We start from the raw sequence: 23,631 nt of genomic DNA, 5'->3' as shown, positions 1-23,631 counted from the left end.
CACTGGGCCCCTTCTTAACTGCTTCACTAAAGTAAAATATTGCATTTGGTGAAGAGTTATCAAATATAAAAGGACATGCCTCATGCAACGTGACTCACTTAATTTAAGTCCATTAGATATATGTAATATGCTCAGCCTTGATCTTCAGTCCACAATGGTACAGAGCCTCAACACCTCTTTTTTCTGCACACAGCAGCCATTTTTTGCTGGCATCCAAGGCACTTTTCTCCATATCTGAATACTAGCACCTCACTTTTTAAAAAAACCAAAAATGCACTGCTTATATATCATTTCCCCTTGAGTTGATGTCAAATTCTACTTACTTATGTATTTCAAAATGAACTGCCCCCGATATATTCTGTTACATGATTGCTTATCTGAACATTAAAAATCTCCAAGTCTTGAGCTTTGATTTCCTGTTATTTCTGTAAACAAAGCCACTGGGGGATGAGTTCATCTTGAAAGAACTGGTTGTGTTAGAGAGATACAAGTTGTTCAGTGTATGAGACCAGAGGATTTGCCTAGGAGTTATGCAATCATGGTATCAATGGAACCTCCACAAACACAGCCAACCTACCCATCACATGTTGCCATAACAATGCTCATCTTCACCCACCTTTCTGAAAATCAGCCTTCCCCCTCATTGTAGTTTAAGTAAGTAAACCATTTCCCTCATATTTGCCTTTGTGTTTTTGATCCCTAGACCCCTTCAGTTCATTCACTCGCATCAGGTATGAGATGTATTTTTCACTGAGAGGCCATTCTTTTTTGTGTGGACCACCAGTCTGTGTTGATTTAATAGTCATTTTAAAGAATACGTATTTTCTGGCCTTGCATGAAATAGCATTCCAGGGTGTGGTTGGGAGACACAATTGGAGATTAAGAAGGTATTTTAATATCAGTTTTATTTTCAAATTAGTTTTTTTATTCCTCTCTGCATATTAGAGTAGAACTGATGACTTAACAGGAACAGTTCTGCTAGAAGAAGAACCGTATGGTTATCAGGCAGGGCAGACTTGGGGCATAAGCATGAGGTCTGCTTCTGTCTTGCTTTCTTTGTGCACTAAAGAAAAAGTATGTATTATAAAGCTCTGGGTTAATTTATTTTGTTCTTTGGGTAAGCTTTAGTTGATTAACATGCATTTATGCAATTAGTGTAATTAGAACTAACTGTGTAATTAGTGTAAATGCATGTAACGGCAACTAGAACATATAATTACAACGTGAAATGTTGTTGTCTTTTTTTTTAAAAAAAATCCTTATTGAACTATGCAAAGAGAGAAGTACTGCAGATTCCTTAAGGCATTTATTGATATATTTAGTATGAACAGAATTCAGAAATATAGATCAAGAAAGCTTGGCATTCAAAAGCAAAAGAATAGGGAAGCAGTAACCTTGTTTGAAAACAGCAAAGCAGCTAATGTAGGAGTTTGAGTTGGATTTGGAGGAAGACAGTGTATCCAGGGCCTCCTAAGGCAGCCGCCCAGGGACTGTGCAGCCCAAGTGCTAGGTGATCCTTTAATTGGTGTAATGAATGACATTTCTCTTTAATTAGGTTGTTAAGTCTTCCTTTCCCCTTGAGTAGTGGAGGGCTAGGTCCAGACCGTGGGCTGGCTCCTCTTTGGCCATCATTCAGAGAGATGTGACAGGCATGTTGGGTGGTGCTGCTGCCCCTCCGTCAAGCAAAGAAAGCGCACAAGTGGTGCTTCCTTTTGCCCCCGACTTGCAGTATCAGGTCAGGGACAAAACCCTCACCACAAAAGACAGAGACAGGCAGGCACCCTGCCAAGTGTCAGCTTTACCCCCACCTGAGTTTTCTGTTGTGCTAATGACCTTCCATAGAAAAATCCTTCCTCATCTGTGCTTTAATCTCACTTTATTAAAGGCATGGTGACTTGATACGGTCAATACAGAGAGGCAGTTCTTTGGGCAATGCATGTTTGCAGAAATAGATTTTCCAGAAAGTTGGTTCAAGGCAGCAAATGTTCAGATTTTGCCATGGTTATCACACCATCCTGAGTCTTTTGATTTTTGCAAAAAAAAAAAAGTCAAAGCTCTTCACACATAGTCCAGAACCACAGGGTATGTTCTACTGAGTCACTGAGTGCACGTTACAATTGTTTCTAACCGGCTGCACATTTTGCTTTATAACTTTATTTTGAGGAGGCTTAGAGACTCATTCCTCCCCCCGCCCCCAAAACGAAAGCTCAGAATCCAGGGGTCTTGCAAGTACCGTATTTTTTGCACCATAACACTCACTTTTTTCCTCCTAAAAAGTAAGGGAAAATGTCTGTGCGTGTTATGGAGGGAATGCCTACGGGTGGCATGCCTACGGATTTTCCTTCTCTAAAAACTATGTGCGTGTTATGGTTGGGTGCGTGTTATAGAGCGAAAAATATGGTACATTAGCACCTACCTCTCAGTGACCTCGGCCACCATCTTCTTTCCCACCTCACGGACCAGTTTGTGGCCAGTCACCAGTGTTGGAACTGGTGCTTATTGTATGTACTCTGGACATAGAACCCATTTCTTTGGTATACCTTCATATGAGACGTGAGCTGTAATGTCCAAAGACAGCAAGTCAAGTTCTTGCTTTCTGAGAAGGCTCATGTTGAACTTCACCAAAACTGTTTTTAATTATCCAGTGATATAAATGTCTAGACTCAGATTTTCATATTCCATTCTGCAATAGAGAATATTTAAAACAAGTCTCGCTAGGGTTACCATATGTCCTCTTTTTCATGGGTAAAGTTGTCATAGCGATCCACAGTTAAAAGTAAAAGTCAGCAAATGTGTCTTCTTTTTTGCTTTTCAAAATATGGCAACCCAACAGCTGGTGGTTGGGGTGAGGTCAGATTTTTGAATGCTCCTCTTAAATAAAAATCTCTCCACACTTAATTCAACAGGCAGCAGGTTATGCTTCAGCTTTTCTCCCTGACTTTCATGTTTCTTCATGGGTTTTTTTTTTTAGAGGGGGGTTAGAATTGTCACCCCTCACATCCAGTCTGAAGCAGTTACATTCCATTTGACTACTTCATTCTGTTACAAGTGTAGACCAGACTCTGTCCACTGTACTTGGGATCAGACAGAGAGTTTATTTTCCATACTGCTCACTTTTAAACATAGAAGCAGGAAACCAATGAAACCGTATGCACAAATGCAGTACAGTACAAATCAAACTTTCGCAAAAAACAAAACTCTGGCCCACCTGCACAAGTTTGACACTGCTTTGAGGAATTCATCAGAACATAGATGTTGTGGGTTTTTTATAGAGGACTGAAGGTCCTGAGTTATTAAAGTGTTCATGCTGTTAGTCTTCAAATGGAGGAATTTGTAAAGCCCTATGGTGCAACTAGAGTTCTTTCAGCAGTAATCAAAGTAATGTATTTTTTTATTTCTTCTCTAGAAAATTGCCTTTATGGTAGCATTAGGCCTGGTTACGACAGAATACTTGGAAGGTAAGAACGCTTTTATTACTACAAAAATGTTTTCTGTTTTGGAGGGAAAGCAACTTCTCAATGAAGGTTGGAAACTTGGACTCTTTATTATTAAAAGTGGGGGGGGGGACTGGTCCTCATGAAGTAAAGTATTGTGTGTTCTTTGCCAGCTGAAGATCTTGCTCTGATGTTCAGTAATGTAGTTTACATATACCAACAAAATGCCATGACTGGAATGTGTAGAGTATACTGCAAAGAGCTACAGCCAAGATATACTATATAACAAATCCAAGATGGCATTTCATGTGACCGATTTTAAAAAAATAAATAAATAGCATCCATGTGTGTCAGTCAAGATCAAGACTGTTGTAAAGGGGGCTTAATCCTTTCCCCTCATACCATGATCTCAAGGATACTCATTTCTCAAAGCTTCATCGGGACCATAACACAAGAAAAAGGGTGACCATTGTGATCTCGTCCCATGCTGGTGACTAAATATCCACCTCTGTCACACACTCAGCATATTGTGTAACTTCTCTTTTAAAATATCACTTACATTTTCTAGAATGTGAAGAAGCTGGGGTAATAGAGCACTTCAGAATGCAGTTATATCCTCCTATTGGTCTTGCTGTTTGTTTGTTTGTTTGTTTGTTTGTTTGTTTTCCCCAGAAAGGCTCAGAACTTTATAGCTGCATTTTGGAAAATGATTTCATGCCTTGATGAATGGAAATCTAAAAGCAGTTTACAGAAAGTTCTAAGTCATCAGCCTCCCTAATCCTTTAATGGCAAGAGATTGAAATGGAACTTACAAAGCAACAGTTTTACCAAGAGGCTTGCGTAATACAAATCATGTAGATAATAATCCCACAACTTGCCTGTCTAATCTTTTTTTATGTCAGGAAAGTAAGAGCAATAATTTAAAGCTTGAGCACCTCTGAATAATATCACTGACTAATGCTACATTGAAAATACCAGCAATCATCCAGGACAATTTTTCTCTTCTGCCAGTAGTTTATTAAGATGTTTCAGTATCAATAACAATAAATCGGAATGGGAATGGATATGGATTTTAAATACAACATTAGAACAAAATATGTTCTTCCTTTAGGTGATACAAAACTATCTGGAAGTAAAGAGGCGTCTAAGCTGGTTACTAGAGGGGTGGCTTTAACTGGACAGGAGTCGGATTATCAGGTCACAGCAATTGTGGCCAAAACTCCATATGCCTTTAAATTTGTGCAAGATGCTCCTTCATATGTTGAGATATGTATAGAGATGGAAAGGCCTGGGGGAAAAAATGGAAAAATTTGAAAAAACAACAACCCATGTTTCCCCCCCCCCTTTTTCCGTCCCCCCCCCGAAGCCGTTTCCCCCTGGAAAATTTGGGAAAAACAGTTTGATATAGTTTGAATATTCAGCACACTTTTTTCTCTCCATTTTTTTCTGGGGGGAAAAAGGGCTTTGGATAATTAAAAAAACCAGGGGAAACCTTGGTTTGTTTGTTTTTCCAATTTTTTCAATTTTTTCCCAGGCCTTCCCATCTCTAGTGTATCACTGGTTCTCAAGATGTATCACTGGTTCTCAAGATGCCACTACCCAGTCATCAATATCAGGTGGAGAATGGGATTTCCAAGCTCATGTAGCCAGTCACTTAGTAACTCTCTAAATCCAAGATACATCAAACTTATTTAAGACCCATGGAACGGAGTAACCAAACCAAGCACCATATGAAGAAAGCGAATGCAGAAACTAAATTCACCAAGTTCTCCCCTGAAGAGGCACAAAGCATAGAAATGCTCTCGTTCTCAAAATCTGAGAGGCTTCGGAGAAACCAGAGGGACCTGCTATTTGGGCAAGTCCTTTGAGACTTCACTTGTACCTGGGAAGGCCTCGCATTTCTTGCAGCAAGTCCACATTCTGTGAAATCAAGGAAACAGGCAGCGGTCATTCAGCAGAGTCTTCGGGAGACGATCAGCACAAGCATTTCTGCTTGTCTGGTGGAACCATCTTTTCTCTCCTTGCCCCACATGCTGTCCTGTGGGTTCTCCCAACCCTCTAGAGCAGCTCTGGGGGAGTTGTGGGGAGAAAAGAGGAGGGGGAAGCCCACTAGTGAAATGGGTTGGTTGAATTTGGCCCCAACATGTGTTTTTCCTCACAAGACAAGTGCTGGGGGAGACGCTTGCTGGGGAGGAATTAACAGGAAGGCGGGAGCACCTAACTTGTTGCTCGCTCACTGATTCTCCCCTGCAAATGTTCCCCCCGTAATAAAAATTTCCCAGACAGATTTTGAAACTGGAAGAAACCCAGCTAAGAGGAAGTGCCTAGTGGGTACATAACATCTGCACTGAAGACTTGGCAGGTGTGGGAGGCGTTAAGCAGCTCCTGCCAGTTTGCTATACAAATGTCCCCACCATCCCTGCATTTGTATCATCATCATAATTTATTTATTTATTTATACATACATACATACATACATACATACATACATACCTATCCTTTTTCCCTGACAGGGACTCAGGGAGGCTTAAAGATTTTTAAAAAATTAGGTACTTGAACAGCAGCAGCAGCTGTTGACATCTGCCAGCTGCCATACATTCTGATGACAACATATTTCAAAAGACACAATCCCTTACAGGGTCTATGGGAGGCCAGTCACTGAGGCCAGGTTCAGACATTTCATCCCTTCCTCCATTTGCCTTGACATGCTCTACATCTGCCCTCTTCACAAACTCCAACCATTTCACTTCTTACAAAATACCTCTAAAAAGGCAAAACTGATGGCCTTTATACAGTCTTGCATATTTTTAGTACTTCATTGCAACTGACACACATTTGGTACGTCTGATTGCAAACTGGTTATATAGGCTACCAGTCTTGCTGTTCAGGATACCTTGCAGAAGTCTAGCCCTTCTTGCAGGTGTTTTCGCTTACATGCATATGAATGCAGCTTTTGCAAGAGGGATAGCCATTGCTACCTATAGAAATCTGAACTCTTTTTGTACTTTTATAACTAGAATACACAAACACTGTGACTCCTCAAAACATGACAACTCTCCTACACACTGCTTCAAAGAAGAAAGCAAAGCAGCTCCTCAAAGTTAGCCTGTGTTAATATTATATTTTAATGATGTAAGTTGGGGGCATAAATCTGGGTTTTTTAACCTTTTTCTAAGCGAGGTTTTGAACCAAATACATCTACAAATTCAGCTTTGATATTTATAGTCTTTCTTTCCCCTTCTCTATGAGGGAAACAAAGAAAACCTGCAGTGCCTTTTGCAACAGCTGAGATACAAAACTGTGATAAGGATGTTTTTGTTAATGGGCATAGAGGCTTGAGTGTTAATGAAGCTTTTCATTCTGACCTTGTTGTCCAAAGCTTTAAAAAGCTTATAACTTACTTAATAGCTCTGATCACTGAATTCTTTTGTCTGAGTGCCCCTTTAATAGGATACTAGTTGGGCTCTTGGTGTGATTTGTTATTGGGGTATTGCTGGTTTTTGTTTTTGTTTAAAGAAACGAATCCTTGTAAGATTGCAAGCTGCTGTGGCTCCAGGAATATAAGGATTGCCTTGGTAAATTAAAACAAGGCTTGGAGGGCCCAGTAGGCTGTCTCCAACTGTGGCTGACCAAATGCTTCTGGGTGCTCAAGAGGGCCCTCCACTGCTGTTTACCCCAGTGTCTGGCATTCAGAGGTATACAGCCTCTAATATAGTTGTCTAGTCAGGTCTTCGCTATCTTGTCTTCAGGAGAAGAAAAGGCTAAAGGGTAAACCCTACATAAATCTGGATTGTAGTCTCCAAGACGGATGTATGGCGCCTTTTCTACCTCCTTCCCTCCTGCAGCCAAGCTGGTGCCAGACATCTTCCTCTGCTTTCCTTTGGACCACATCAGTGGGGCTGAGATGGGGCCTTATTGTCTGGGTAGCCCAGGACCTCCATACACACTGCCCAGGATTGCTCCCCAGGGTGCAATATTTGGTGCTGCTAATGCAGCAGTTTGACACCACCCCCAGAGGTGCAGTCCATTGTCTCTTGAGACAGACGGATGCCAGCAACAACAGTTTAGGTATTGAGCTATGCCAATTGTTATTAGACATCTGTGAATCTGTCTGATAATCAAAGGATTCTCATTTAGTAGCCATTATACCAAAAGTGTGGAACCTTTTTTCATCCCAAAGGCCACAGTCCTTCGTGGGTGACCTCCTGGGGGGCACAACAGCCATGGATGGGGCCAGGGACAAAAAGTGGGCAGAGCAAGAGGTGCACCTTTGAGTGTAGGTGGCATTCCAGCCTTACAAAATGCCCACCCCTCCATCCATCTCAAGGACACAGTCTAGCCAGGCAAAAGCACTTGAGGGTGCAGAGCAGGCTGGTGAAGGGGGTGACCTGGCGGCAGGGGTGGCCCTGGGAAAGCTGCAAGGGCCAGATAAAGAAGGCTTCAGGGCCATATTTGGCTTCAGGCCTGAGGTTCCAGACTGCTGCGTTAAACCATATTGTGAATTTCAGAAATAACTTCAAACACAAAATCTGACAAATTATCAGGGCCGCTGCCCAGACAAGCATTAGAAACTAAACATAAGGTCTAAGCAGACCACAAGCCAAAAGTCATCTGACTAATGAGTTGTATCTGAAAAGAATTGTTTTCAAATAATCACACACATACAGAGATAACGTTTCATAAATTGATTACAGAAATCCAAAGCAAGCGTCAGGAGAGGAAAAGAAGAAGCACAGCCAACCCAGCCTACAGTGGGCTTTTGGAAACAGAGGTACGTCTCTTGTCTTCTCGCTTTTTCATTCCCCTTCGCTTCTGGTCCTTAATCACGTGACGCTAGAGTGACCACAGTAGTTTCCCATTACAAAATAAAAGCACGTCCCTGTTATAAAACAAGACTTTAAAGCAGCATAGCTGCCATGGTTTACTGTATTATGAAGCTGTTGAGAGAAACACTTACATTGTCAGTGTTTCCCTGGTTGGGAGCATGACAGTCTGATCAGTTTCCTACTGGCTTAAGTGTATAGGATAGACATGGATTTCTAAACCCAGTAGCATCTTAACATTAGCTCTGTGCATTTACCACCCACAACTCAAGCTTATTTTATGGGGAAGGAAAGGCTAAATCTATCCCACTATCTGCTGTTTAGGAAAAGTGAGATTTAGGGGGGAAGGGAGACTTCATTGTTTTGATTCGCTGAGGATTGGTTCAAATTGGGATTGGCAATTGCAAGTGAAAGTAGAAAACACTTTAAAAAGCCCCCCCCCCAGCCCAGTAGTTTCTGACGAGTGTTGCATGTTCAATAAAGCAACCTCAATAAATGTTTCCTGTGATGCCGGTTTTATCTAATTCAGTTACAGCTAATGAACTAGTAATGGGATCACTTATTTCTTTTGTATGCGACTGACATAAATTTAATCTTAGCAGTTTTGGAGAAGTGGAAATACAAATTATGTACATTTCTTCTTTTCATGCTCCTGGCATAACATATGGTGAAATACATTGTGGACTTTAAAAATACAATTTCGTTAAAAATCCACTTTTGAAAAGAACACATTTATGCCAGGAACTTGGGAAGATGAAACACAAGGCATTCTTTCTTTAGGCTATTTAAAGCTGACATTTGATAATGACGTTAGCTGACATTCATTGAAATATTTATTTATAACAGTATATATTGCCTTTTCTTTTGTAAAAGGCCCTGATACTCACATCAGCATATATATCTATATCTATTTAAATATATACCTATCCAGCTAAAACAATGGTTTTTTTCCCCTAACTCTCTTGCATGGAATTCCTTGCTAAAAAGGGAATGCTCCTGAAGGAAGTTGTGTTTAACCCACAGATTTAACACAGAATACCAGAACTGCTCCAGGAAATCTCATGTTAATTTTATTATGGGATCTCCCCAACACTCTCATATAGAATCCCCTTTTTTAAAAGTATGTATGTGCAAATTATTGACACCCATGTGTGGATAGCTCCTGAACATGCCCTCTCAGTTGGACCTGGTTGTTGTTGGAAGAAGTGTCTTAGTCAATGCTATTCATGTTATCTTTTGCAGAGGAAACGCCTTGCATCAAATTATTTGAACAATCCCTTGTTTCTGTCCACAAGAGGTAAGATCTCTGAATTATTGGAATGGAAATATAGGTTAGTACTCCACACTTGAAATAATTACAGTAAAATTGGTGTTTTAGCATCAATAAACAACAGGAAAAATAAAATTAATTTTACATTATATATCTGTATCCCCTCCAGAAGGAGTTCTGAGAGGTCAGAGGACACACCTCCTCTTTATGGCAATTTACATGAGTCAAAAAAGGGAGCTGCACTTTGTAAAATTTACCGTATTTTTTGCTCTATAAGACTCACTTTTTCCCTCCTAAAAAGTAAGGGGAAATGTGTGTGCGTCTTATGGAGCGAATGCAGGCTGCGCAGCTATCCCAGAAGCCAGAACAGCAAGAGGGATTGCTGCTTTCACTGCGCAGCGATCCCTCTTGCTGTTCTGGCTTCTGAGATTCAGATTTTTTTTTTCTTGTTTTCCTCCTCCAAAAACTAGGTGCGTCTTATGGTCTGGTGCGTCTTATAGAGCGAAAAATACGGTACCCTATTGAAGTTTAGCCCTAACTACTAGATCTGTATGCCAACTTTTCAGCTAACAAGGCAGAAATTATTTTGAGCTAAAATATATGAATATTTGAGAATTGGACTCTAGCCTATGAGAACTCATCTCATAAAAGTTGTTGATCTTTAAGGTGCCCCAGAACACCTGCTTCCTAGCGGGGGGGGGGGGGAATCATTCTTGCTTCACTTTTGTAAATCCATTTCTTTGGACAAGAAATTCTATTAGGTGTCTTATTGGCCAAAGTACATATATTCCGCACCTAGTTCTAGAAAATGTAGGTTTGTTTAATATTTGAGCTTTTAATGCAAATTATACAGTAAATCATCCTGAAAAATTAGAAAGGAAAAAAACCCTGAAAACTATGATATGCACTGTATATTTAAATAATAATTTTATGTGCTCCTTAGCTTAGATAAAGCCTGAGTTTTTAAGATCTAACTTCATTCAGTCTAATGAAACTGTTACCTGTTTTGAAAATGCATATGATATTGTTGTAGTATCATAGTGGGACTGGGCTTTACAACTGGCTAGTAGAAAATTATGGCTGGCTACCAACACTGATCAAAATGTATGTGCCACTGCTTTGGTCTATCTACCCCAATTCCATGTGCTCTTGACTGGAGGCAGCACTGCGTGGTCTTAGGTAGAAGTTTTCCCAAGCTCTGTTACCTGAAACACTTTTAGCAAACTCATGAAAATTGAACCCAAGATTCTATGTATGCAAAGCATGCACTGTACCCATGGTATTAACAGCAGCAGCAGCAGCAGCAACAACAACAACATCATACTGGAGTACCTAGACCAGCACAATGTTTGAGCATTGTGCAGCACTAAATAGCAAATTACTATTTACCTCTTTCTTGCTAATTTACAGGATAAACTCAGTTTTTCTGTTCAGCCACTGAAAATATGTACACAATGCTAGTATAGTCTGCACTTCATTCCCATTTTTGCCCCAGATTAATATTGTGGTAATGGGATGCGGGTTGTGGTAATGGGACGTGGGTGGCGCTGTGGTCTAAACCACTGAGCCTTGGGCTTGCCGATCGGAAGGTCGGCGGTTCGAATCCCCGTGACGGGGTGAGCTTCCGTTCCTCGGTCCCTGCTCCTTCCAACCTAGCAGTTTGAAAGCTCGTCAAAGTGCAAGTAGATAAATAGGTACCGCTCCGGCGGGAAGGTAAACGGCGTTTCTGTGCACTGCTCTGGTTCACCAGAAGCAGCTTAGTCCTGCTGGGCACATGACCTGGAAGCTGTACGCCGGCTCCCTCGGCCAGTTAAGCAAGATGAGAGCCGCAACCCCAGAGTCGTTTGCGACTGGACTTATCTGTCAGGGATCCTTTACCTTTACCTTTTTAATATTTCTAGTTTCTCGGGGCACTTCCATGCTAATATTTTTTGCAGATGATCTTCTCCCGAAATCAAAATATTGATCAGCTGCAGGTCATGTGTTCAGGGGAGTTATCCCCATCCTGATTGTTTCTAGCTCACACAAGGGTTGCTATGAAAGACGGAACTAACATTTAAAGCATTGGTAGCTTTACATTCCAGCAGTGGGAGGTATCTCATTAATGAAACACTCTTGTTGCACTTCTGGTTATCCCTGCCTTAGATGTTTCCTTAGAGCAAATGTTAGTACCTCATTAAGGTGCTGCTAACCTACTTGGGAATAGGCTGGGCAAGTGTCTGTGTAGTCCTTCTCCTTCTCCTCCTTCTCCTTCTCCTTCTCCTTCTCCATCTCCATTTCCAAACCCTTTTTCATTTGATTGGAGGGTGACTGCATATAGCCACTCATCTTTGCTGACATCTCTCTAATTTCTCTTGCTAAGCTCTTTCAGGGCGAGTGTTATCTCTGATCTTGCGCAGCCCTGGCCCTGTGAATATCTTGCATGCATCACTTCAGTTATTTGTGTGTGTGGGCATGTGAGTGCAATTTCACACATTCAATGTGAACAAACAAAAAGTGCCTGAGAAGAGGAAACATACATGAAGAGGGAATGCAAAAAGCTTAGTATAAGGATAAACTAAAAAGGGGGGAGTGCATGTAGGGTCACTTGGACAGACATAGCCTGACTGATGATAACCTTCTGCTCATACACAGTATTCTTTTATCATAGCCTACCTAAAATCCCACCAAGCTGGGGGTCTAAGCCCACTGCTCCTAACCTGTGTTCTGCCCTTCTTTCATAATGCTAGCCAATGAGGATCCATCTTGGCAGGTATGTTTTACCACACCTTGTAAATTGCGAGGGAACAGGGTCTTCGTTTTAGCTTTTTTTAAAAAAAGATATTGTGTTGTTGTCTGTCACCCTGGGCCTTTTCAGTTGTCACATACCAGAGTGTACATTTGAAAGTACTATTGTCACTGCCCCACTGCTGTCCAGGGTAGTTTTGCCAAAAATGCAGGCAATGCAATGGTCAGAGAAATGACTGGAGGAGCAATACTCGGGTTCACACGTCCTCTGTCCACTGCAAAGAACAACATTTTGTTTTTATCTGTATGCAGAATCTCCCAGGTTCCATTACTTGTCTCTCCTGGCTTATTAAATCTAGCAGAGGGGGTCTGACTGATTTGTCCCTGCTCCCTTGAAACAGCCCAAAGACCCCTTTGACAGGAACAACTGTTGACCAGTCACAAATGCCCCCTTTTTGGGAAAGGTGGTGGAAAGGGTTGTGATGGAGCAGCTGCAAGCATTCTTGGATGACACAGATTATTTGGAGCCATTCGATTCTGGGTTTAGGCCTGGCCATGGAACTGAGTCAGCCTTGGTCTTCCTAATGGATGACAATTGCAGAGAGGTGGACAGGAGAGTGCAATCTTACTTCAGATTCTTGAATTCTTCTGATACCATTGGCCATGGTATACTCCTGAACAGCCTGAAGATTCACCACCGCAGTCTAGTGATCACACATGGAAAACAAACAGACAGCAAATTGGAGAATGCTAACCTTAGATTTCAGGATCCCATCTATCAAGCTAAATGATGCTTCCAGGACCACACAATTATGTTTTTCACAATCACAGATTCTTCCACAGCACTGTACCTACAATCCTATATAGATTATGTGTGATGTTGAGAACCTTCATAACACAGGCGAGTTAACATGCTGACAATATGTCCACCATAAACCAAGAGCCACTGAAGGCATATCTTTAGCAAAATCAGTTCATCACCATAGAAACAAATCTCTTCAAAATAATTATTTCCCTTCTGTTTAGAATGATGGCTCTTGTCTCCAAGATTTTCATGCTTGGGAACAATGTGTAATAGTTGGGTTGGTGCTGTCAGGCTTTGATCATTGATATGAAGTAGGAGTGCTACAAATATGCTAAGGTCTCATTTTCATCTATTTAATTGGACTTGTTTGGCAAAGTGTTGAGTTTATATGGCCACAGTCTTCTTGTGGAGAGCTCCTTCTGTAGATCAGCTGAACAATCTGCCTCCTTGTGCTTTTGTGTTTCGCAGAATGAGGTCAGCCATGATGAATATTGTTCAGCATGTAAGCGCGGTGCCAATTTGCAATCCTGTGGAAGATGCCCCAGAGCCTATCACCTCAACTGCTTGGACCCTCCCTTGAAGACTGTCCCCAAAGGGGTCTGGGTCTGTCCTAAGTGCCAAGAAAAGGTGAGATGTGCCTTTACACTGTAACTATCCAAACCTGATCTGGGAGCTGAGTTGTGGACAGATATAAATTTGATGAGCTCTGTAAAGGTTGACCACCAGTGCAGCTGAAATTAGTCTTCACCAAGTCCCACTAAAAGTAATGGAACTTAAATATCACTTACTTTTTATATTAAGTAACTATGCTGGATTCAGTCCTTTTAGTTGGTAAAATATCATCCATACCTTATTCATTTTGTAAAATATCCTAAGTCCATTAGTACTGATTTGCCTAAGGCTACACAGTAAATTCACTATTGCTCCCTGTTCCGTAAATATCTCATTGAAGTAATTTTTGCACAGCAAAGTTTAAATCATTCACTTTTGAGTATTCAGGGTAAGAGGAGAGATAATGCCTAAATCTAATCACCTGAGAAATCCCAGGCTGCTCATCTCTTGGAAGAACTTCCAGAAATAGGGTCTCTGGTGTACTCAGTGCAACTCAATATCAAATAACCCACCATCTTTATGGTAAGTTGATTTCAATGGGAGAACTTTAAGTACATGCTTAAGTCTCTTCCAACGAAATCATTGAGTGACTTAACATTAGCTTTGTAATGATATCCTATCCATAGTAGGACAAACTTAGCCCCCCATTCATAGAAAAAATCACTGTTACCAGTCTAATATAACCAAGAAAGCTATATAACCAGCACCATTAGTATTAATAAGGTGGTACCTCGGGTTACATACGCTTCAGGTTACAGACTCCGCTAACCCATAAATAGTACCTCGGGTTAAGAACTTTGCTTCAGGATGAGAACAGAAATCACGTGGCGGCAGCGGAAGGCCCTGTTAGCTAAAGTGGTGCCTCAGGTTAAGAACAGTTTCAGGTTAAGAACGGACCTCCAAAACAAATTAAGTTCTTAACCCGAGGTACCACTGTATTGATATTAAGCATAACACCACTTGCAAGTTAAAAATAATGCCTCCACTGGTGATTTTCTGTTTTATTTATACAGTATACAGTGGTACCTCTGGATGCGAACGGGATCCGTTCTGGAGCCCTGTTTGCATCCTGAGCAGACTGCAACCCACATCTGCATGTGCACGGGTCACAATTCGCCGCTTCTGCGCATGCGTGTGACATCATTTTGAGCGTATGTGCAAGTGGCGAAACCCAGAAGTAACCCATTCCGTTACTCCCTGGTCACCGTGGGACACAACCTGAAAAGATTTAACTTGAAGTGTCTTTAACCCGAGGTATGACTGTAACTGCAAAGAGAGTGTCAGTAACAGCCTAGAGTATAAGGCAGTACCGACAGCTCAACACTTACTCTCCTTTAAAGATAGAGCAGGTTCTACTCTAGACATAAAGAATAATTAACACAATTAACTGCATTTGATCCCCAGCACCTCATGAGGGGGGATGGACCCCAAAAGCTGTGAGACTGGAAGCATCAGTTTTTTCCTGGATTTGTGATGAGGGGACTGCAATTCCTCATCATGGTTGAGGAAGACCTAAACATGAAGTTTTGGAAGACCTTTAATGCATTTTTTTTCAGCACTGTCATGGTACACTTGGCTATCACTAGAGGGTTAAGCCATCTTCAGTGATCATGGATGCTAAAGAAACTGCATATGCAATCATATAAATTCCCTACATTTGCTGACCAGTTCATGCAACCTTCTGTTTGTATTATTTTGTGACTGCATATGTGAGCATGTGAAGAAATTTGGCGAGGTGAACCAGTCTGGTTGTATTACAGATAACATTTGCTAGACTTACCTTGACAGAGAGTTTTGTTCTCTCTTTGTGGGAAGGCAAAATATAATTTCTAAATATATTTCCATGCTTTTCATTTTACAAATCGGCAAACTAACTACTCTTACGGAGCTATTACATAGTCCTGATATAATCAGCTTTTGAGGAATAAATTGGAGGGTGGCAATTCTAAATGATTGTATGCATTATAACATAAGTGTGCCCTTGACTTGTTTGAATCCGTTATTTCCTGAAATTGTAGGTGTTAAAGAAAGATGAAAATGTGCCATGGGCTGGAACTCTGGCGATTGTTCAGTCCTACGTTACTCATAAAACAGGTACGAACCGTAGCAATTGATTATAAGAAATGGTTTCTCAAGTGTCAGCAACTTCAAAATGGAGTCGCCTCAGGGGGTGGATTGCAAGGGTCTCGGAAATAAGGCATCATCTGAACACATCTGTACTTGTCTGATGGAAGGGTTTCCCAATTACTGTTCTAACACATCTGAATTGAGAGTTCACAAACTTGGAGGTGGACTAGGGCTGTGTGTGTGTGTGTGTGTGTGTGTGTGTGTGTGTGTTTCACATAGGAGACAAATACTGTTTTTCGTTTGTGGGTCAGAGGGGGGAATTCTCACTATAACCTTTCTACTTGAAAGAGAGAAGGTCACAGTGAATTGAGGCCGTCTGCGAGCCCATTCATGCAACGGCATTCTAATTAGGTGGGTGCTTTCTGTTCATTGATGACTTTGCTTTTTGTCCTTAGCACACGAAAACCCCTTGAGTCCTTGAGCCCAGTGTAAAATATGCACATCCGCCACCACCCATTATGAATATTTTACTTGTGTCCTGTGACTTTTGTTGTTTTTACTGTACCTCCTTCAGACTGAGTTGTTAGCACTGTGTGCACTTGTTTATCAGCTTAATGTATTTGACAGTATCACCAAATGCCTCTTCACTAGATGGGTCGAAAGGGGCCCTCCCAAGGCATCTCTTACATTCCTCTGTTACATTTTTCATTGTCGGTTTCTTGCCTTTGCTTCACAGTCAAAGAAGAGGAGAAGAGGAAGTTATTAAAGAGAAGCAGTGAACTGAGGGGAGAACACAGGAAGCTAGAGGAAAAAGAACACTTTCTCAATAATGCAATGAAGGTATCGTTTCTGGCTTATGGCTTATCCTGAAAAATTGCCCAGGCACTTGCTACTTTTCAAATCAAGAGAAATTAGCACAAGTGGACAAATCTGAATGTTTCTTTCAAATTTCTGGACAGCAGCAGGTCACTGAAACCTTAGCCCCTTAAACTTGACCTATGGGTGGGGCCTCTCACCTGTTAAGTCACATGGCATCACAGTGGCATCAGGTGGTATTTATATCGCCTGTGTGGTTTGAAATCCTTCTGCACAGGCAGAAGCTGTGTGTGGTGCTTTGTGAGTGCTGACCATCAGCTGATTTGTAAGGCTTGTGCTCAGCACCTAGGGAGAGCTGGGTACAAGGCTAGAAAAGCTCCATGATTGGCGCTTCCCAAGCACCAACAAGCAGCGAATCAGTGGTGCCTGAAAAGCCCCCTTTTGCCCGAGCTCTGTCTTTACCTTCCTGGCATCAAGTGTGGGGCAGGTGGCCATGGCTTGGCTGAACCTGCCTCATGGCCCAAATGCGGGGAGCTCCGGGAGGCTTCCCTATCCTCGTTCCACAGAGAGTAAAGAGAACTTTGCAATCAAGCACAGGTAGTTGGACTTAAGCCCAACTACCTTTTCATGCATGCACATGAAAGCTTATACCAAACATAGCTGGTCTCTAAGGTGCTACTGGACAATTTATAAATATATTTCGACTGCGTCAGACCAACACGGCTACCTACCGGAATCACTAATTTCTGTGGACATACATGGTGGATTATGGCTACTTTCTCCTTGTGAGTAAGCACGCCCCAGTTGGCTAAATCCAGCTGTGTTGGCTAGTAGGCTATTAGGAAGATGTAATGTAGCAGCTGTGCTAGTCCACCATCAAGGAAGCCACAGGATCATTGGGAGATTCTCTGATCTTGAATTTTTGCATCCTAGTGACTTTCTCTGAAACATGAGCTTTGCACTGGTTTACAGCCTAAGGCTGCAGACCCATGTGAACTTATGTGAGAGTAAGTCCTGTGGAACTCAGCGACACTTTACAGTTAAACTGCATAGGATTGTGGTGTAAATAAATCCTTGTTCTTTGGAAGGTAGACCTGAGGTCTTTTCTTCCTCCTCCCATCTTCATTGTTTGTTCTCTATTACTCCAGTGGTCACTGGAACCTTAATCCCAAATGCTATACATTCAGCAAACCATATTCTACAACACTTGTTGAATCATATTGCTAATGCTAGTGAAGGAATAACATGTTTATATATTTGCCCATGAACATGAGGGAGAAGTAGTATGGGGGGTAATTGTGACTTTCGCACAGATTTTCAAAGAGCTAAGCCCAAAGCACGTTCCAAAATAAAAGAAGCTAAGCAGTATTACAAAGGGGACTTCAGTGTTGCGGATTCTTGCAGATAATTAATTACGAATAACACAGATTAGGAAAACGCTAAATTTCTACAATAACAGCAAACATGCTTTAAGATAGATCAGCCCTAATATTGGAGTTGTTGTTCTTGCTCAAATGGGAATTTAGAAGGCCCACATTTATAGCATGGGTGCACCCCACAATTCAGAAGACCAGTCAGCAATGTATGAGGTTTGATCATCTGGTGTGTGTCTATATGTATTACATTTATTTTGAAAATTAGAAGTAGCATTTGCATCTGTAGCTAGTCACATTTTGTTCAATTGCTGCTCTCATTCAGGAGGGACACCCATCAATTTTTCATGACATTTAAAAGAAAATGGGAGGCAAAGTAATAATTTATTAGAAGGCAACTTAGTGGGGTGTGTTCCCTTTAACTGTGCAGACTTAGTAATATAACCATGTACATGCCTGAGTCCATAACGGCATGAGCTGAAGACTCAATAGATTTCTCTGTATGTGCGACTGTGTTATGTTAGGTAGAGAGTAGAATTAGAAAATGAAAAGGATGCATACTTCATTGTTCAGATAGAAGTTTTGGCTGTTGACTGCAGCAATGCAATTCCACATAAAGACCTCAACTGATGAGAGCAATCAAAAATATTATGCTACAAAATGGCTTGGTTCCTGAGGTTTTCATTAAATTAAAATGGAGCAATTGAGAGCCTAGATCCAATAAAATGGAGAATTAAATTAAAAAGCAATTGAATTAAGTGGGACACATAGAGACCGAGAGGTAATGGGCCCTGCACTTTGCAGTGTGAAATATTACATTGCAATTTTTTTATATTAAAGTATAAAATGAAAGATAACTTATTCAAGGAAGCTTGTGGGAGATTGTGCCTGGATATTTGCCTTAGTGTTAAGATGGGATGCCTGTATTCTATTTAAAGTGAATGTGTGCAGATAAATCCCATTTTCACTGATACTACAACTTTTGTGCTCATATAACATGTGAAAGTGATGCAAGATAAGAATTTCTGTCGATGCATCCAAGAGCATGCACACTGTATTAAACTAAATAAAGTTTAAACGGAGGATATTTCTGACTGGATCCAATAACAGGAGGAATATGTTTGTCAATTACATGCACGCGTTTTCATATAAGGGTGTCATGTCCATTTCGCTTGCTAAAAATACTCTCCTCCTCCATAAGGGTCAACAAATATTCATGCCAGAGTGTGTGGACTATATTAAATAAATTCCATTTGTATGTGAACCAACATCATCTGTTCAGTCTATCCAGACTGAAGGCACGATCTTCCACAACCTTCCTTGAATAAGTTATCTTTCATTTTATACTTCAGTATAAAATTTTGTAATGTGATATTTCCCCCCACCCAACCCTTAGAAGAGCAAGTCTCCGTGCCATATCCCTAACTGCCTCTGAAGGTCTCTTCGCTTTCAGAAGCGATTTGTCATCCGGTGTTGGGAGTAGTGGGCAAGAGAAGCGGTCTTTTGAGAAATCCCTCTGGGCATGTAGAATTAATAGTGCGGGTCTTTGGATTCCAGCCAGTGGAAATAAATAAAATCATAAATCTTTGTAGATTGTGCATTAATTCAGATTAGAGAGTGGCTTTGACTAGAATCCTCCTCTTCAATCAACATAAGCATGCATTCAGGCAGGGCTGGGGAGGGGCGAATGTATCCCTAAGCTCTACCCTTCAAGCACCCGGCTTGCGATTCCGGCAGGATGCTTCAAGGGGGGCCACGGTGCAACTCATTTATTTGAGCTCGCCCACACAAAAGCGTGTTTGCAGGGAGAGTGTTTTGACACCCAATGGAATGTGTTCTTACTCTTTCTTTCCACCTTTGACAGAAGTGCTTAGAGCGAAAAAACAGCCTATTGGCCCAGCAGAAAGGGGTTCAATCATCGCTGGAACGCCTCAAAACTCTCATTAGACTGATACAGAATGAGCAGATGATTCAGGTTACCATGACAACCACCACCACCTCCTCCCTGCTAACCGTCCCCTGGATCAAACCGTCTTCTGCCTCAGCTGCTGCCGTACACAAAGCCTTGCAGCCGACACAGGGGAACAACTGACAGGGGCTGCCTGAAAACCTGGCTTTTCTTTTTTGAAAGAAAACAAAAGGTGAACTTTAGATAGATGCAAACACAATAGCTGTGGAAACACTGCAACTGCATCGAGAAGGAGACTTGAGGGGAGGCAGGGGAACAGAAAGACTTTGTTGTCAATTTTTATTACACCAGGATGTTGGGTGAACCACCCGGTTGACTTCGTTGGTGTCATGGCAACTTTCTACAAAGCAGATCCTGCTGCAGTTTTCTATTGCTGAGATATTCTGTACTTAGGATATTCTTTCTTTCTTTTTTTGCATTGGCCTTAAAGTATTTAATGGATAAGGAAAATGAAGCGGCATATGTTGGCCAATGAGGGGAGTGCGGTGGTGGAATGGAATGGAGCATCCTTGGGGAGGGAAGGTGGACTTTAAAAAGTTCTCATTTTGAAGGGAAAATAGTTTTAAAAGCAAAGAGATAGTTAGCTAGTATGCAGGTAGTTGGTGGGGGGGGTGCAGGAATGGTTAATTGGTGACAGTGAAAAATGGAATAGCTTGGAAATCAACATGGATTCCTGATATTTTAATTTTAAATGAACAAGGTCATCCACATTGATTCAGGTTGAACTGGACAAGGGGCTATTTGAGAAGAATTGCATTTGTGGGACACTCACAGAGCCTTCAAAATCAAATCATTTTTTCAGTATTATAGTTGAGAATTACAGATATTTAAATAAAAATGTATGAAATTAGCATTTCTAGTGAAATATTGAAGTATTTTCATGCTGATGCTTCTTGTATATGCGTTCTGAAGTATTTAAAGAGGTATGCCTGTAAAACCCCTTAATTTTGCAGGACCTTTCAACTTATTTTGCTATTGATGTATTTTTCTCATGGAGTTTTTTGTGCAAGGTTTAGCATAAACCATAATAGTGACAAATATCTTCAGCAGGTTGGATCTTTATTATTATTTTGAGCGGGGACGGGGTCAGATTTTTTTTAAAGAAAGAAAGCAAATAATCTTTTTTGCTGCTGCTTTTTTTTCCTGTCAAGACAGTACAAATGATATGCCAAAAAACTTTACACTTTTGTACTGCATTTTTATTGTAAAATAGGGAATGTGAAAAATGATTATTCTTTATTTTGTTTTATTTCACTTGCAGAAGTATCTGCTAAATAGTACAGGAAATAAACTGCCTCAAGGGGTTGTTTCATTTATTGGATGTATCAGGAGCTGCGGGGGAGGGGTGGGCTGTCACATTCTAAGTAATCGGTTGCTTTTTGGAAAACCTTTTCTTTTTATATTGTTTGTTGATTTTTACCACATGTGACATGTTTAGCACTAGCCTGAGAAAATACTGGAGAAACTGCTTTATTCCCCCTCCCCTCTAGCTAGTCTTCCGATGCAGCAAGCTCAGTCTGGCCTCATCCAGCCAAGCGGCCTCTGCTGGTGCCCTGAGGCCTACCTCAGAAGTTGGTGGTGAACAAACCAGTTTCCCCTTAGCATAACTTTCCCATTCTGTAACCCTATGAGGAGCACCATATCAGATTCCAGGGGCTGGGGGATTCACTCTTGAATATTCAGGATGCAATCTTATACATGTCTACTCAAATGTTGGTGCCATTGATTCCCATGGTACTTTTTCCCAGGTAAATTTACATAGCAGAAGTGATAACCTCTGGTTTGGGGGGCCTAATCTGGCCTCCAAGACACTTTTTCTGCACCCCAAAGATTTTGCCAATTTTTTCAGCAGTGACAAACTTTGAGAGAGGGAGTGTGTGTGTGTGCTGGGGTGGGCAGAGCCCAACATGGATGAGGATGCAAAAACCCCTCCCCAGGGAGGGGGCAGCAGCCTCTTTCCTCAGCTGACCTGCATGGATTAGCTGAGGAGGGAGGCTGCAAGTGTGTAGGACTGCAAAGAGGCCACACTGACGGCTGGCATGCAGCCCCTGAAGGATTGGCTATGAGGAAATGTGGCCCTCGGGTCACGAAGGATTAGCCAACTCTGGTGTATAGGATTTGAAGTCCTATATTACAAAGTAGCAGTGTATTTTAACAGCATTTGTTGCATTACTTTTAGTAATTCACAATTATAGCATCTTTCTCAATACTAACACAGCCTTGTTTGTTTGTTTGTTTGTTTGTTTGTTTGTTTGTTTGTTTTGAACAAATGGATTTGTGCCTTTGGCATGCATACCTAAGACGCAGACCCATTTTAAATATATATATGACAATAGCAAGTCAGCCTGTAGAACCAGCGATTTGGCCAGAAATATAAGTGCTCCTGAGAAATAATTTGAGTGGGGTCAAAACCTCAAGGAAGGGCGTAGGGTACTCTGCCCACCGGCCCTCTCTAAATGTTGCCCCTGTGTTTAAGTAGGTCTGAAGCAAGAATCCATTTCTGCATTCCACAGGTGAAGCATCTCACAATGGCCTATCACACGGTGCCAATAAATCAAGGGATTTGGCTTTTTATTGATTGATTGGGGGGTCACCCAGCACTAGGCAGCACACGGTCCCTTCAACCATTTTCACAACTCCGGGAGAAACTGTGCAGTACTATACAAATCTATTTTAATACACTAAACACTCTGTTGAACAAGATTTTTATATTCTTTTATTGACAAACAAAAGTGAACTAAGTAAAACACGGTTGTGATACATTGGTTATTGTATGCCAATTTATGCATTCGAACGTGGCTTGCAATGTAAATGTTTTCAGGTTTAATGGTTATTTTTCTCCTTCTAAGACGAATTTAAAGAAAGGGGGAAAGCACAGAAAGTTGATTTAATGTGAAAACTTTCTGAAGTGTTTTTCTGGGACTGTTAAAAGTAGTTATTTTGGAAAAGGGACTGTCCCGTGGATAGTGTGCATAGAAAACAAAGTGTTTGTCTTAAATATACCAATGTAGTTTACTTCTTTATGATGAATTAAAACTTGACTGACAGATTTAATACTGGTGTGGTCCCTGGAATGTACGTGCAGCTTCCAAGCACAGCCTGTGCCGCCCTGAAGAAGGCTGAAGTATGGTGCTGGGCCCCCTCATTCCTGCTTGCCCTCACCATCCATGGCAACCCCCTCTGGGAACTCTGCCCACACGGCATCATAGGTAATAATTTCCTGTTCAATAGAAATGCCATTGTCAAGATTTGGTCTTTCATTCACCAGAATCAAAATGCTCTCAAAAATAAACTGTATGCCTTAATTTGCCCTCACATTTAATTGCAGTCTAAAATGTTGCCCCAGTGCATGAGAGAGGGGACTTCAATCCTAAAGACAATAAAGGAATAAAAATGAAAACTGCCATTATTACAATACCTTTACATAAATCGGTGCTGCAACCACACTGTACACTCTGACAACCAGAACTGTGCACAGTATTTCATCATCACATCTCAAAAAAGATAAAGTAGCACTACAAAGGGTAACCAGAATGATCAGGGGACATTAAAGCCACTTGTCATCTCCTGGGCAAGTAGTTCGAGCAGATGTTGACCGTTCAGCTCATGAGGAGATACGATAGCCATCTTCAAATATCTCAAGGAATGTCACATGGAAGATGGCATAAGCTTGTTTTCTCCTGCTCTGGAGGCTAAGACTCAAACCAATGACTTCAAGTTACAAGAAAGAAGATT

General features: G+C 41.3%; 1 protein-coding gene across 11 annotated transcripts in view; it reads left to right on the top strand.

The window, feature by feature from the left end:
• The window catches only part of PHF21B (PHD finger protein 21B), a 181,889-nt gene extending 158,939 nt beyond the window's left edge, over window positions 1-22,950 (top strand). For 6 of the 11 annotated variants that reach the window (XM_081911761.1, XM_081911757.1, XM_081911759.1 and 3 more), the window contains 8 exons: window positions 3,407-3,458; window positions 8,129-8,205; window positions 9,500-9,554; window positions 12,257-12,279; window positions 13,528-13,686; window positions 15,690-15,765; window positions 16,475-16,578; window positions 19,792-22,950. In XM_081911761.1, coding sequence (XP_081767887.1) covers window positions 3,407-3,458; window positions 8,129-8,205; window positions 9,500-9,554; window positions 12,257-12,279; window positions 13,528-13,686; window positions 15,690-15,765; window positions 16,475-16,578; window positions 19,792-20,019 — 774 coding nt within the window. In that variant the 3' untranslated portion in view covers window positions 20,020-22,950. Of the gene's footprint in view, window positions 1-703; window positions 732-3,406; window positions 3,459-8,128; window positions 8,206-9,499; window positions 9,555-12,177; window positions 12,280-13,527; window positions 13,687-15,689; window positions 15,766-16,474; window positions 16,579-19,791 lie in introns of those variants that run through there. The other 5 variants (XR_014168479.1, XM_081911764.1, XM_081911766.1 and 2 more) reach the window with 5 other exon arrangements.
• Window positions 22,951-23,631: the final 681 nt, after the last annotated feature.

This window comes from Podarcis melisellensis (genome assembly GCF_964234715.1).
Source record: "Podarcis melisellensis genome assembly, chromosome: 5".
Lineage (NCBI taxonomy): Eukaryota > Metazoa > Chordata > Lepidosauria > Squamata > Lacertidae > Podarcis > Podarcis melisellensis.
The sequence above is the reverse complement of the archived record's forward strand: the minus strand, read 5'-3'. Positions and strand labels throughout refer to the sequence as shown.